The sequence below is a fragment of the Anas platyrhynchos genome, chromosome 4, assembly GCF_047663525.1.
Source record: "Anas platyrhynchos isolate ZD024472 breed Pekin duck chromosome 4, IASCAAS_PekinDuck_T2T, whole genome shotgun sequence".
Classification (NCBI taxonomy): Eukaryota; Metazoa; Chordata; class Aves; order Anseriformes; family Anatidae; genus Anas; species Anas platyrhynchos.
Window position 1 is genome coordinate 68,536,018 of NC_092590.1, and position 16,636 is coordinate 68,552,653.

Sequence of the window (16,636 nt, forward strand, 5' to 3'; positions counted from 1 at the left end):
CCTGGAAAAATGCACTGAAATTATAGTTTGGTTAAATGGTTAAACAGAAATAATATAAGTCAACTTCATTCCTAATTATGAACATTAGAAAGTGCTATGAAGCTTGTTCAAATGCATGATATGACTGAGAAGAACAGGACTTGCAGTAATTATTAGCTCTTTCCTGTATAGAAATGGCAAACTCATGATTCAAGTGCCAAACAACTTCCCCTATAAACAAAATTTTGAAAAACAGTAATCTTCTTCAGGACCAAAGCCATATCTCAAAATGATCAGCTTCCTCTGTAAGAACGGAAATATATGGCAAAATCAAACAGTGATGCAGATTCTTTCCAGAATGTATTTTGCATCATCAGAAAGAAAACCTGTTTTCTAGGAGGAGAAGATTTAATGGAATTCCTACAGTTTCTGAATTTTCCTCAAGACACCAGCAACAGAATGAGCATCTTAATTCAGCTTTGGTAAAGAAGCTACTGAAGAAACCTTTTGTTTAAACATCCAGAATGAGTTGAACTTGAATTCATGTAGATAGTTAAAGAGTCCTCAGTGAAAATGCAGAATGAAAGTAGAGCCTTATGTTTGGATGAAGCAGCGCAAACTCAGGTTGAAGTGAGGTGGAAAAGGAGAATGTGCACAGTCTAAACAACTTGCTCTCTCAGAGAAATTCAATGCACTGACTGAATTGATTGAAAGTGAATGGGAAGTGACTTCAGTTAATGAAAGAGAGTAGGAGAAAGGCCTTAAACTAATGTTAATTATCTTTAAGTTTGAAATGATGAGATGAAAGACCTTGTGTGAATGAAAAGATACTTAAAGTAGAACAAAAATGGATGTATTAGTACTCACTTTGGGTAATTAATGCATTTTTTACTACACAGCATTTTTGTATCCTGAACAGATCGTGCAGCTTAAGGTAGCTTAAGCATTTGTTGCAGGAAGAACGGCTGAAAACAGGACAGACACTAGTATGGTCAGATCATGCTCTCCTTTATTACCCGAATAGCCTGACTTTTATAGCAAACTTAACAGGGGCGGATAGTGTCTCACACAAGATTATTGGTCAAAAGCACTCGGACAAACAACTGCAAGAAAACAACCCCCTTGTGATTAGCAGTCCCGTAGATCCCGTTCTTGAAGCCAGCTGCTGGCAACAATATTTTTCTAAATTCCTCAATTGGGCAATGTGGGAACACTGTCATGGGAACTTCTCATAGTCATCCTGGTAGCTTGGTTTGCTCAGCTGCAGCAAGTCATAGCCTCCTTGCTGTTTCAAAAATCCCTCAACAAGCATTTCTTAAGTTAAGAAAATCTAGTTGTAACATTATAATATATATATATAGAAATTATCACCAGATATTCTGAAAAATATACACTCAGAGACAAAGATATAATTTCAAAATTTCAATTGTGCTTCAAAGGAAAATATGCTATTAAGATGAATTTATCTGATTTTATCTTAATGATGTGTTTCTTATATAGAAACACAGAATGGTTTGGCTTGGAAGGGACCTTAAAGATCACTCAGTTCCAACCACACTGCCATGGGCAGGGACACCTTCCACCAGACCAGACTGCCCAAAGCCCCATCCAGCTTTGAACACCTCCAGGGATGGGGGCATCCACAGCTTCTCTGGGCAACCTGTTCCAGTGCCTCACAACCCTCTGAGTGAAGAATTTCCTCCTAACATCTAAACCAAACCTCCCCTCTTTTAGTTTGAAATGGTTCCCCTTGTCCTGTCATTATCTGCCTGAGCAAAAAGTTGTTCTCCATCTTTTTTATAAGCCCCCTTTAAGTATTGAAAAGCTGCAGTAAGGTCTCCCTGGAACATTCTCTCCTTCAGGCTGAACATCCCCAGATCTCTCAACCTTTCTTCATAGGAGAGGTGTTCCATCTCTCTTTATATACCTTTTATATAAATAATAATTCATACAGAATTTATAGAAAAAAATAATCCGAAAGGGACAAACATTCAAAAAGCACGCTTAGTGCACAGAGGTTATCTGTCTTGATTTGCAAATAAATGCTCCCCTGGTGTCCCCATTTATTTTAAAGCAGGCATTAATGAGAGCTTATGTGTGGTGAGCCTAACAGCTGATATTTTATAATGCAAATGAATACTCAGCAACATTTTTATTCAGTTTTCTGCTTTTCACTTTGCAGTTTGAAAGATTTGTTAGATTTCTATTCATTTGATCCTTTATTACTTAAAATAAAGCTGAGATTGCCTTTTTTATTTTTTATCTGGAATGTATGCATATGGTCTCTAAAATTGAACGGGCACCAAAAAAAGTACAACAAAAAGTACACCAAAAAAAGTACAACATAGAGGTGCATCTTTACGACCCATCACATTGCTCAACAATTTTGTTTTTCTCTCTTTATTTTTTTTTAATTATTTTATTTTTGGTTGAAATCATCCAATTTTGCCCATAGCTTTCAACACAGGCAGGAGAGAGAGAGAAAAATAATTTCAGGACCTTGTGTTGTACAGGTAATAAGCCTTTGGGGAAAAAAAAAAAAAAAAAAGAAAAGGCATTAATAAATTGATGGATTCAATTGTATTTTAATGATGGTTCAATGATGTTTTGGGAACTTTGTTCAGCTCCACTGCAGGCTTTAAATTTAGAAGTGGTTCCAGTCATTGGCAGAAACCAGGAGGTGAATCTGACAGCCATCATATTGCCCAAGAATCCTAATTTGACAGTCTTCTACTGGTGGATAGGAAACAATCTTCAGGTACATGAATTGTTTTGGCTGAGATTATTTTCAATCTCTTTCCAGTAAAGATTGAGTGACACTTTATTTTAATGGAAATACTACCACGTTACATGACTTCTTTTAGACCATCTTTCATTCCAAATAGACACCTATATCCTGTGCAAGGAGTATCTAACATCCCTTGCTTTATCACATACTTTTAAGGTGTTCATTTCCATTTATTCCTATTTATGTGGAAATGGAAATTTCTCTTCTAAAACTTGTTTAAATTTCCAAACCATATTCATTTTGAAGGAAAAACAATTGTGTTTAATTACTTAATGGGGGGCAGGGGAAAACAACAACAACTTGTGGAAAGGTGCATTTGTGATCACGGCACTGGTGAATGATAAAACTTGGATTTATGCACTTCCATGTTGATTGTGTGAAGTTCTGAAAATCTAAATACTGCACAGAAATATATATATACATATATTCATTTTATACCTAAGTACTTTCTGGGAGCCTAAAACAGGGAGTCTAAACTAAACAGTGATATCAAAAATGGTGAGGATATCAAAAAAAAAGGGTATCAAAACAGTCAGAGCACTTAAACAATATACTGGTATTTATTTGGGAGTACAAAGTCTAGATACACATAGCCTAGAGCAATAAATAACCAAGTATTGCCATTGGGAATACTTGTCTAGTTGGGTTAATTTTTTTAAGGCAGTTCTTTCAATAACAGATACATAAAATATTTTCTTTATGAGGGAGACAAAGTATGACACAGGAATGATTTCAGATCAGTGAAGTGAACTTTTGTCTTGCATATGTGTGGTCTAACATAATCCTTGTCTGTATCTGTTCATTGTAACTGAGTTTACCATTGCCAGAATAGGCACTGCAGATTGATTTAGTCTTGTGGAGGGTTTTGTAATTCATACAGATGTGGTCAGGGAGCAGATTAACTCAGATCCACCTTGGAAGTTACAATAGACTGGTGCACTTCCATGGGTTGTGCTCTCATCTGACCGAAGTAATCCATTTGACCTTGGCTATACCCCATGTTTTTTGAGGCAAATGACTTGCTGCATGTGATCTTATAAAGATCTGTGAGCCTGACTCAAAATCTATTTGTTTCAGTGGGATCTGTATGAAAACCTAATACTCTACCAATTATTCTAACAGAAATATTTGCCCAGTCTGCCAGTTTTCAGCTTATAAAAGATCCATATGGGGAAAGAAACAGTCTTAGAAAATTATAATCAAGTAATTTGATAAAATGTTGATCATCAGTCTAAGAAGTAATTGGTCTGAAACCTTCTCTGCTGATATTTTTAGTGGCTCTCTGATCAGATGCTATTATGGTTGTTGAAATTCTATTTTCAACTTTTCTTTGTTTTTAAAGCCACTTCTTACATTGGACAATTTTCTGGTAACGAAGTTTGCTGTGACAGGTGATGTCAGAGTGACAGTGCAAGCTTCCTGCGGGAACTCCATGCTTCAGGATTCAAAAGTTGTCCATGTTTTTGGTAAGACTTTACTCATTTATTTATTTATTTATTTATTTTCACATGTACATGTTTTTATATAACTTTTAAACCAGTCCTGGCAGAACTGAACCTGTTGAACAATTATATGTAATGCCACATTTAATTCCTAAAGTTAGAGGGTTAAAGTGTCACTTGGTAACTTCATGAAGTTGAGTAGTGTGATTGTATGGAAGGGTTTCATTTGAAACCTTGTCTTTCCTTTGCGTATTGTAAAAGATGCTGTGCTTTCCAAATGCTATATGTGGCAATAACATTCAAATAGTATTTTGGCCTGTGACTAAAGAGTTAGTTAGAATTTCTAAATGCAACAGTTTATATATCTCTGGAAAAAAAAAAAAAAGCTCTCAGTATTAGTAACAATATGAAATATTTGATTTCTATGACAATATACCACCATTCCTTTGATGTTTATCTGAAATATTTAATCAAGTGTTGCTATTTAATCAAGTGTTGTTTTGTTGTAAATATTGAACTCTTCAATATAAGAAGCTGAACTTCAGCTCATGTTTCACGTTGTGGCCCGGTGTGATTTCTGCATTGTATAATATGGTGACAAGGCATAATGTACTGTGAAAAATGTAGTGCTGACAAATTATTTACATTTGAATTTGTGCTGTCACATGTGAGAATTGTGATATGCAAAAAAAAAAAAAAATCTCTTTAATACAGAACTAAAAGCTTTCAGATATCATGAAATACACAAAATGAGACATATCTCTTATCTGAACAGTGAAAGAAGGTTGTTTTGCTTTTAGTATACTTTTTTAAGTAAAGATGAAAACCACACTCATGCTAAACAGAGCTTTTATAAACCTTCTCCTTTCTTGAGATAAATTGATTTAATATTTATGCTATCAATTAAAAGTGCATCCACTTTTTTTAGAAAGTATATGCCCTCTTAGTGAGACGAAATCAATGTCTCTGGCTTTCTAACATTGCTTCTGCTGTTCACGTTGGCAAATTCTGATCCAAAGAGCAAGAAAGTACTGATGGAAAGTACATGATGGAAATAAAGAAAGCCTTGGAAAAGAAAAACACAATCATAATAAAACACAATACAACTCTGTCCAAACTGTTTGAGAGGGCACGTTTGAGTCATGCCTGCATTCAAAATGATCTCTTTCTCTGCTTTGCATTAAAAAAGGTGTTCTTCCAAGGAGCCTGTAAGGAGAAAGAGTAGATTTTAGAGACTCCTTACTGAGAAATAGCCCATTTCTAGTATTTCAGATATTTTGGACAGTATCCAGATAAATGTTGTTGGAGTATTTTATTTTTATTTTTTTTCATAGAGGACAGTAATTAGCATTTGGCATATCATTTTTGTAGTTATTTTTGTAGCTATTTTATGGAATATGCAAGGTATCCATTTTGCATGACAAACAGGAACATGTAATAGGCAAAAAACATATGTTTATGATTCAGTGACAATAGAATCCATTGGCAAATTCCCATTAAAAATAAAAGAAACCAACCATGTTTGTGTGGTGTATTGTCTTTTAAAAAATTTATTGGGAATGTTATGACCCCAGAAAATGAATGTAAATCTGCTTGGTTTATTTTTTTTTCTTACTGCCTTTTTTTTTTTTTTTTTTTTTTTAATCTTTAGGCACAAATTTGATGATGTTGATGAAAATACAGAAAGAAATTGAGTGCTTGACAGGAGTGTACTTTTGCTCCATGCTGTTGTAGACTGTAGGCTCCTTGGGGAAGGGTTTGTTGCATACTGCAGCACTGCATAGAAAATAGACGTTCTTTTTCATATATATATATATGTGTGTGTGTGTGTGTATACACACACATATATATATATGAAAAAGAATGTCTATTTTCTATGTGTCTGTATATATATACACACACACAAATATATATAGATATATACATATAGATGTATAAATATGTATATATATGAATACATAAATATAAAAATATATACAAAATGCTTTTTGAAATCTATTTTTAATGGTTTGAAAACATTCCTTTTTGTCTTTCTAGATCATTTCCATGTTCTTCCTCTGAAGTTTACTAAGCACTTGGACATGTACAACCCCGACATACCAGAGTGGAGGGAAGACATAGGGCGGGTAGTAACACGACTTCTTGCAAAGGTGCTCTTTCAGATTGCTCGTAAATGTTCCCTCTCCAGTCGTAAACCTTGAAGGTTAAGTTAATGCCTTCTCATTTAGAAAAAAAAAGGACACAGAGCAAAATAATAAAATGAACCTCATGAGCCACATTTCAAACAAGTTTGAGCCTAATGTCACTTCTATGGGCAAGCTGTGGATAGTGATATTGTAACATACAAAAGTTTAGGTCTAACACAGCCTAATTGGCAATTAATGCTAAATATTGCTCTATGGGATTAGGAGTAGACATCATGGCAAATACTGCTGACTCCAAAACAGCAAGTATAGTTTAAATGTGATATATGTAGCATAAAGCAAAGGGTACTGTGTAATTTAAAGACATAGTCTTTGTGTAGAAAAAAAAGCAGAGAGACTTCACAGTGTCAGTTGTATAGTCAAAAATTAGGTAGAATGAACAGGCAAACAGTTGTTACAGCTGTGGGTTTTTTGATCATATTTGCAAAAGAAATGTGGACTGGGAGCAGTTGAATCCTGTAGATTAAATCAAGTACAAAGCCGTGCAACAGTTCTGTGTGATAAACGAAGATGACCACATAAAATCTGTGAGGTTTAGAGCTATACTCTTCAGATACACACGCTGCCAAAGCAGAGCATGCACATACAGACTTTTTGTGAGAACAATATCACTGAGTTGCAGGTTTATGATTTTTTTTAAAGTAGTTGTGTTTGAAATTGCTGGACTTTTCCTTGATTTGCAGTAGTGCACATCAAAATTTTCGAATTTTGACTTTATACAATTTCCTGCTTTTTTTTTTTAAGCTTCACATCAAATGTCAAATTAAATTCCCATTTACAAACTTCCAAAAACCAGTTTCAGTCTAACAAATATTTTACCACCTTATAAAATTGCCCTTGCGTTTTAGTTAGTAAATCATTTGCAAAAGAATATGGACCATTTAATGCAATTTCAGTATCTGTTCCAAGAAAGGCAATGGGAAATGCCCTGAATGTTGTCATTTCAGATTTTGTGACTGTTACATAACACATGGAGGAATTTGGGTCAGAAAACAAAATTTTCACAAACTACTTTAATAAGGGATGGATTTGACTTTCAGTGTGGGGTGCACATATTCATACCAATCTCAGGAACTGAGCCTAGGTGCTTTTAATCTCAACCTGAGAGATTGTTCTCTGTCCCTTAAACGCAGAAGGAAAAGTAGCCTCCTTAAGCTGACGTTGGCTGTAATGTCTATTCTAAGTCTGCTAGGTGTCTGAACAGCTGACAAAAGATCCTAGATCGCTTAGGAATTATTTTTAAAGTTACCCTAAAAATTCAAATCCATTGCAGAGTTTTGCTAAAACTGCATACCACTTCATTTTGCTTCTTTCCATGATGCCACTAAATCTTTTTCAATATGATAACAATGCGTAGTTCTTCTAATCTTCAAAGAGCAGCTCACATTTCAGTTAATTAATGTTTGGCTTTGTTCATGTTTTAGCTGCTGGTGGAATCCACTCTAAATGCTAGGGATCTGAAGACTAAAGAATGAAAGACCCATGAGGAATTGCTTGTGTATTTTATATAAAATACAAAGCACCCTGTTCTATAATTTGCCATATACCTTTGTCTTCACAGGAAACCAATATACCTGAAGAAACCCTTATGACAGTAGTGAAACCTGGTCTGCCTACAACTGCTGACTTGCATGTGCTGCTACCAGCAAACCAGCCTAAAAGGAAGCGAAGTGTAACTAGTGATAAGGTAACCAGAGCAATGTATGTCTGGTTAAGCTAATTTTTATCGTATTTTTAAATTACTGGCTGTACTTTCATTGTCTTTATGTGGAATTAAAAGTTTCTCCCTGACTGTGTAAAGATCTCACTTCCTCCTGACAAGAGACATTTAAAAGCTGGCAACAAGTATGACTTCTGTGTATGGCAGTGTTTAGACCACCTTCCTATATTAAGGAATAAGTCCTACCATGTGAGAAGACAGAGGAGAAGAAATTATTATTATTCAACTAAATGCTAACCCACAATAAACCGTTCTTCCCTCTTAATGCTTTTTCAGACATACAGCATTTTCACAGTAGGCCATGTTCTTCTCCACAGCATAATCTAGTGATATTTCTGTATTTCTCAAGAATAAATAATATTGATCTGTTTTTTAAACAGAAACAACAGCAATAGCATGACAGTCCGTGAAGATCAAGTAGAACAAAGAGTGTGTTCAGAACACTGATGTTTCTAAAGAGGAAGAAACTTTTTTCACTTCTTCAAAAGCAAATTAGATTTCAGGCCCAACAGAAACAGAACCTTAACAATAGACCTGTAATAGTTGACCTAAAGAGCATCAAACAGGTAGTTTCTGTCTTTTCTTTATGAGATCCTTTTCAATTGCCAAGAAACAAATGAAAATCAGAAATTAGTCCGTTGTCATCATTCCCCCCTCCACTCCCCCCCGCCCCCTTCTAAACCATATCCATTCCATAATACATGTAAAAAGTATATGCCAGTAGAAAATCAGAATACTATTTGGTCTTTTTTTCTAAATTACTATTTATGATACTTGTCCTTTTGCTGTGATAGAAAAGGAACAGATCCCAACTCTGTGCCGGTATCTTGCAGCTCAAGTCCTGGCAGCTATGAAGAATCACAGTGTAAAGTATTGTTAATTTTGAATGGTATTTTACTACTCTTTGAGGCAACGTCACAGTATTCAAAGAGCTGGAGAAGTAGATAAGACAAATCTCATCGTATTAACACAATAGCAATAGAGTGTTTATGATACTGATGGGGTACACTTTGGAAGATCCAAAGGGGTAAACTGACATTGTCCAAGTACTTGAACAGGTGTTTTGCACAGAGAGTAGTGTGAAATATGCAGAGAGCGGCATGAATAAACAGAATATTCCCCCTGTGGTAACCCTAAATTCTTACTGTTCTCACTTTGTAATCATAGTGGGAATTCCTGGGAGTCTACAATCCTGATTATATTGCAGGAAACAGTTAATTCTAATAGGTTGTTTCCTTAGTAATGAGCTATTCATGAACTATGGCTTTTGGCCAGGTGAGTATTACCTCTTCAAAATTACTTGCGTCTTTCTACTTCTTTAGGAGGCAAGGTGCAGCTTCTAAAGGAAATTATTTCTCTTTATTCCAAATGTATATAGAATGGATCCCTCTAATAATTTAAACAAACTATGGTGATTGATTCTTGGGTTCTGCAAACATTTTACATCAGTGAAAAATGTTATGTATTTTAGTTCCCTTTAAATCTCTACTGTTACATTAGCACTGTTCTTCAAGGCACCTTGAAGAATATTATCGAATATAATCAACGCTACATTTTTATTTATTTATTTATCTTCTATGTGAAATACCCTGTGAGTTACTCTATAGCATAAAGAAGAACAATCATATGTTGCAAGTTATTTGTGAAAACTTCTGTTGTTTAGGTGGGCTACGGAGATATTACACTAGGTTAGGAGAACACACTTCCTGTAATAAGTATTCTCCCAGAAAGACCCTGCAAAGGTTTTCTGAAACTAGAGTGGAAAGGTGAAAGAAAGTGTAAAACCTGGAGAAGAATGGTACATTTCTGACACTTAGGTTAGACCGGATCACGCGAATGGTGCCTGGGAATTACTTGTATGACAATACCAAATATGGTTCAACCTGCATTTGGTTGGAGCCGGAACAAAGAAAGATAGGAGCAATTACAGTCACCTATGCTATCCAGTGATAAAAAATCAGCTACGCTCGTATTGCATCTCAACTCTTTGGCTGTTTTATAGAGTACAAAGCTTTAGAGTCAATCATCTAGTGCCAGGTGCAAAGGGACACTCCTTTAGCTGTGGATATGTGTATATAAATTTGTTGATTTAGAATTGAATGTCATTATTTTGGGGGAATATGTATTGTGTCTGTGGTGAATCATGAAAAATCCTGAAAATATATACCCTATGTAAACTCAGAAGCCTGAACTATTTAAATCAACAGTTAAAGACTCATGGTGTTACATGCTTAAATATGAAATAAGAGAATTTTGAGGGTCTTCATCATATTCCTTTTCTCATGTTTTACTGAAAGGATGTGCTCTGTCACACTGCTAGTGACAGTTTTCAAACTCAGTCCTGTGGCGTTCCTGTCAGAATTCATCAACTCAGAATGTTTCCTGCATGTTTGATGGGAGTGCCCCTGAAATCCTTATTTTAGACATAGTTATGTAGTTTCTTCCCTTAGAAATAAGCTATTTGTTCCTGGTAGACAACCTTTTAGAGTTGGGATACTACGTGTGATTTCAGAAGGATTGTTAAAGACAACTTCTAGATCAGGCAGAAAGCAAATATTTGCTGGAGCTTGTGGTGGCCTTTTACAAGGCATGTTGTGATGTGATGTTATTTATTAAGTTTATTAGCAATCTAGATAAGATGTCGGTACTTATAAAAGTAGCCATTGATATTAAGATTGTAAATAAGTTGGCAGGACAGTAGTAGGAGCCCCTTGGATAATTCTGTCATTTGGTTACATTTAGGCAAAAGCCCTTTTTCAAATTTATGCATGTAGAAATAACAGCTGAGGGTGTGAGGGTGATTTTGCCTGGTTTTAAGAACACAGCAATTTCAGAAGTGCTTCATTTATATAATTGCCTTTAGAGAAAGATTTGGTTGTTTTATTTATGCACATCTATTACACGTCTAATGGTGGTATAAATCCAGTTGAGTCAATTAAAGAGCATTTAAACTAAAGCCTGGGAAGCAGTGACTCCGAGGAAAATTTAGGATTGTATCTAGACAAACTACTGTATGAAAATTCCCACTGAGTTGTTTTGACAAAACAGGTGATTCAGATCCCCAGGTGTGTAACCAAATGAGTGAGTTTGAATAGTGAAGTTATTTCTGCATTCTTATATAGGATTGTTTGTTTTCAAATTTTATGATTGGAAAGGATGTAGGAAAAGAAGATAAAAAATCAAATGCCATTGTAAGAACTTTAAGAGCTCTAAACACTGGGTTATTTTTTTTTATTTTTTCTTTAAGTTAAAAGTAGCATCACTGTGCTCAAAACATACCACAGGGAATCAATCAAACCAAAACCATCAGGGCTGAAACAAACATCAATCTAACAGTGAAAGACATATGCCAGAATCTTTGGATGGATTCACGTGGAGTTCAGATCTTTGACCTGTGGAAGTGTAGTTTACATAGACCTAGGTGGAAATGTAGGGGTGGGGTGAGAAATAATAAACAAGTTTTAGGTGCTTGAGCAAAAAAACAAACAAACAAACAAAAAAACAGAGCAAATATTGGATTCCTCAAATACCTGCCAGGAAAATACGACATTTTCAAAGGTAAATTACAGGGCTTAGTAACTGTGTTTACTGGATGAAAGTTAGATTAGCCTAAAGCAGTGTTCCCTCTCACCTTGTATCCCGCAAATGTGATTGAGCCTGAACTGACTAAGTAACTATTTCAATGGTGTCAGTATCACTTTAAAGTCTGCTAATCAATATAGTTTTCATATTCATTCTCTTTTCAGACACTGGGTAAAAAGATAAATACTTAAGAGCTATCTGGAGTAATTTTCCTGTAAAATAACTGAGGCCACGCTCATGTCATCCTTAGGTTAAGTCATTCCTTCACCAAAAAAAAATTTAAAAAAATCTAATAAAGTCAATGAAATGACTTCGGAAGTTAGATATTCCTCAATAAGAGCAAGAATATATGGATCTGAACTTTCGTGAAGCCTCTTCATAATCTGAGAAAGACTGCAGGGATTTTTGTGTGTTGTGCTGCAAAGGCTTGTAAAAGATGAGCACCGTAATTGATAATGTCATAAAAGGAGGTTCTTGTGAAGGTTTTGTGAATATGAAGCATATTTCTAATTTGGCATACTGTGGGAAATCATACCTTAAATTATAAGGCATAGAGTATTAAACTAGCTTTGATCTTTTAGATGATTGCCTGTGTTGAAGACAGAGGGAAGTAGAAGGGAAAATTCAGCCAGTTTTTCATCTGGAGTTAGGATATGATGGTATATTTAATGGTTCTGCTCCATAAAAACGTAAGTGACCATATATTAGTGTACTCTGTCCAATGGAGAAAAATAGAAGGAATCCTTATTTTTTTCCACATGGACGGGTGTATATATTTCTATAGAATATTGTTAAAAATTAGATACAAATGGAATCCATCCAATTGTAGCAAAAGAGATGAGTTAAATTACAACACGCAGTTCATTATCAAGTAACAGTTACATTTCATAGTAAAAAAAAATCTAAAGTGACGTTGCAGATTGACTTCTGATAGGGTTAGGAAAATGGATAGAGTTTTTAATATGGCTTATGCATAGTCTGAGTTATGACTGAGATAAACCCAACAGTGCATGCATATATAACATGTTGTCTGTCACATACGCGGTAAACCTAAAGGGTTTAGTAAGCAGAAAGATTTGGCTATAAGGATTTGATATTTTCAGCATTTACAGCTTGTGGAGTTTTACATGATTTTTAACTATGGAATTTCTTTAAGATTTCAGCTCATCGATGACAAGTGCTTTCTGAATTTCTCACTACAATGAACCAGGGGCTGTCCTATTCAGAGCATTGTCTCTCAAAATAGAACTGAGTAAAAGATGTCTGAGACATTCTCTCTATTGTGTTTTCAGAGAATAGCAACTATAAAGCAGGCCTTGAATGCACACAACATCAGTTTCTTTCTGAGGGGAGGATATTGGGTCTTGGTGACCTTAGCGGACTCCGATTCAGGTAAATACATATCAACAAAGCTCCTGACTGACCAGCTTCTGGATGCCTATTAGAGCTCTGATAGGTGAAGGAGAAAGTTTCTGTAACAGTATATGTATGTGTACATTTATATACATACACAAGTACATATATTTACTTGGGATGTATAGCTACACACATGTTTATATACGTATATAAATATATATTTATATATATATATACATATACATGTATGCGTGTATATATTTTTTTACTTGGTACTTGTGAATAACCATCGCCACCAAATACATGCTTTTTACATAATTCTATTTTGTCATATATCATGATTTGTATCACAAAATGTTCTTTTTCGCTCTTTTCTGTGTTGCCATGACATTAATACCTGTACTGTACAAAACAGTGCCATGAAGGAAGGCTTCAAAAAAAAACACTTGTTGAACTAGAGGCACTTTGAACTAGCTACTGAGAAAGCAGATCTTCTGAAGCCACTCCTAACATAACTCCATGCATCTGTGACATGGCTTTGTATCTCTGCTTGGTGTCACACAGATGGATCCACAGATCTGAAGCTTGCTGTAGGGTCTCTGCAGAGAGACCCTGCTAATCCTATACTGAAACTAATCTATGTTTTCTCTGTTTAAAACAAGTTGAAACTTTTTTTTTGGAATATATTTTCTCCATCTCTAGATTACCTTTGTAGATAGGACCTGGTGAAGAGAGCGTGTGTGTATATGTGTGTGTGTATTTTGAACAGAGATGTGTTAAAATGATATTTTAACCAAAAAGTTCAAATTTCTTAAACTTCATATTAGAATGTCTCATAGATTTGGTGTATCGTCTCCAGTAACATATTCTTGTCTCTTACTTGAATGTGCTGTGGAACAAAAGTTTAGCTGACCACAATTTATGCTAATACTGATGTAAATGATACTATGTCAGCTCTCTCTAGAAGATAAAGTTTTTGTTACTTAGTCTCTTTAAAGTAGAATCATGCTGCAATTTCACTGTGGTACCATGTCTGATGTCATTAGAAAACATTCACTTAAAGGAATAACATCTATTTACCAGCTTAAAAGGCTAGAGTTGAACGAGTCCCACATACATTCCAGTGTTTACCACTATATGATCTTGATGAGCTTCTTTGTTGTTCAGAGCCTTAGTTTCTCCATCTGTGAAATTAATACAGCCTTGCTTTTGCATGACATTTACTTAGGGTATGTGGTATTTCCTATGATAACTTTGGATTCACAGAAAACAAAACAAGCAAACAAACAAAAATAAACCCTGCTCAGTGTGCAAATAATTGCAAATAATTCAGGGTACTTTTTTTTTTTTTTTTTTTCTCAAATTGGTTCTTTGTCTTTCAGTGGAAAGTCACCAATTAATTATGTGTTGTTGCCTTTTTGAAGAGGCTACAGATGGATTGGAGAGGTTACACAAGTAGGAACAAATGTTTTGACCTACCAATTAAATAGAAGAGAAACCCCAAGACTATGACTGATCTAAAAGAGGTCATGCTAAGCTGTTGTGCTGTTTTTTTTATTTCAGACTCTCAGAGGATTGGAGGAGGCAGTGGCTACTGGGCTATTGTGGTTCTCTTTGTTATCTGTCTAGTTGCAGTTGGGGCTTTCATCCTCTACAAGTTCAAAAGGCAAGTAAAACCTGAATCAACGACATATACATTTTGAGATTTAGACTTACCCACAGATCAGCAAAAAAAAAAAAAAAAAAAAAAAAAAAGTTTATTGTTTCAAAAGGAGACTGCAAGAAGTCCAGCACTTTGAAAATCATATTTGAAGCTCATCTGTGCTTCATTCTGAACTAACTTCAAGGAAATAGTAGCAATGTGGGAACTGTGGAGAGTTGTTCGCCTTGTCTAAATAATATCAAGAAAGAAAGATGAACTAAAATATTATTCCTATCTCATTACTCTTATAAGTTATGAATGAACTCCAGTTATCACAAACATCTGCAATGCACTTTGCTAAAAAATATATGTATATATGTAATTTTATCAAAATTTACAACTCTGAGGAGTTTCTCTTTGCAAGCATAACGTTTTAAGTACTGGGACAATGCCACATAGAATAAGCGTTGGTAACAGATGAGCATTAATTTGACACTAGGATATGTTAAGGGAAGAAATAATTATAGAGGTGGCCTTTATGTGAGACATATCCTCAAAATTGACAATGGTTACTGTTCCAGTCTTTGGCAGTCTGATAGATCTTTAGTCTACAACGGGTTTCAATCATAACTACTTGGATGCTGTGCAATTTAAAGAAGAATTTTGTTCTTTTTCATGAGTTTGTGTTATCACTGGCTATATTCTTAGCATTTTAATAACTTTGGAGCATCTAGAAGCTGTTGGGTTTGATAATATTGGAAAGAAGCCTTCATTATCATCAAATCTTTACTCAGGATTTCTATCAATTTGTCGTATTATTCAGGGTTGATTTTTATTTGAAATGAGCATAAGTTTATAGAGGTAGATGTGGCACCAAGTTTATAAGGGCAATAAGCATAGAAAACATTTAAGTGAGAGTTTGTTTAGATGAGCGTTTTTAAGTCAATAGAGAAACCTTCTTTGCCAAGAATCTCTTCATTTTTTCCCTGCAGGACATAAGTTTCTTAGAGCCCATAGTGACTGATTACTCTAAAGGACAAAGCACATAATGCTGTATCAGACTGTCTATAACTGAATAAAAATCCATTTCCCTATTTTAGGTGCCTGCAGCAAGAAAAGGCATAAAAATGGTTGATGTGATGTAATTATAGTATTTCAGTAGCAATACATGGAGGATTTGTTGGTTGTAGCATCGAATCATAAAACTTGCGTGCGATATGTTTCGAAAGCAGTATGACTTATATCTTTTATTAGCTCTTAAATGAGAGCAATTAAATAACAGACACAATTACTGTGTGGCAAAAGAAGTATAAAATATTCAAGAAAGGAAGAAAAAAATTATTTTCCTTAAGTCCTTTCTAAAATGCCCAATGAACCATTGCTTTATAAATAGAGCTTTTATTAAGGAGGAAACTACAGTACCATTTGCAAATTGTGAGCTTTAATGTCTCGCACACTTCCATACATAATTTGTGAAAATCATTTGCATTTGAATTTTATGGGCGTTTAATTTTAGTGCAAGTGAGGAGAAATGTGAGATATATTCAGATGCTTCTCAGTAGCCTGAAAACTGCTGTTGGCATTGATGAATGACAATGCAGTAATATTCAGTTTGGATCTGTACCATATCTCTTTCTGAGATATTTGACAGAATTATTTTTAAATATTCCTGCTAAGCCTTTCCAAGATGTTTTTTTCTTTTTTTTTTTAGTTGCATCTTTTTCATACAGTTTGGTTTTCAAAGCATATTGAGTGCCTAATCAGTGCTCAGTCTGAAGAATCACTTTTTCTCTTTGTGCTTCCTGTGAACTCCTCTCCCACCCAAATATCTAATCCTATTAAAAAAAAAATATCTTAAAAAAGAAATCTTCCCTGTGTTTATGTGGACTTCCAATAAATTTCTGGATCCCCATGGAGTACTTT

General features: G+C 34.8%; 1 protein-coding gene across 14 annotated transcripts in view; it reads left to right on the top strand.

Annotated features, from left to right (window-relative positions):
• Nucleotides 1-16,636, top strand: part of SORCS2 (sortilin related VPS10 domain containing receptor 2) — a 594,922-nt gene that overhangs the window by 558,728 nt on the left and 19,558 nt on the right. For all 14 annotated transcript variants that reach the window (XM_072037800.1, XM_027457435.3, XM_027457437.3 and 11 more), the window contains exons 20-25: nucleotides 2,604-2,737; nucleotides 4,110-4,233; nucleotides 6,247-6,359; nucleotides 7,975-8,100; nucleotides 13,008-13,107; nucleotides 14,635-14,737. In XM_072037800.1, coding sequence (XP_071893901.1) covers nucleotides 2,604-2,737; nucleotides 4,110-4,233; nucleotides 6,247-6,359; nucleotides 7,975-8,100; nucleotides 13,008-13,107; nucleotides 14,635-14,737 — 700 coding nt within the window. The remainder of the gene's footprint in view (nucleotides 1-2,603; nucleotides 2,738-4,109; nucleotides 4,234-6,246; nucleotides 6,360-7,974; nucleotides 8,101-13,007; nucleotides 13,108-14,634; nucleotides 14,738-16,636) is intronic.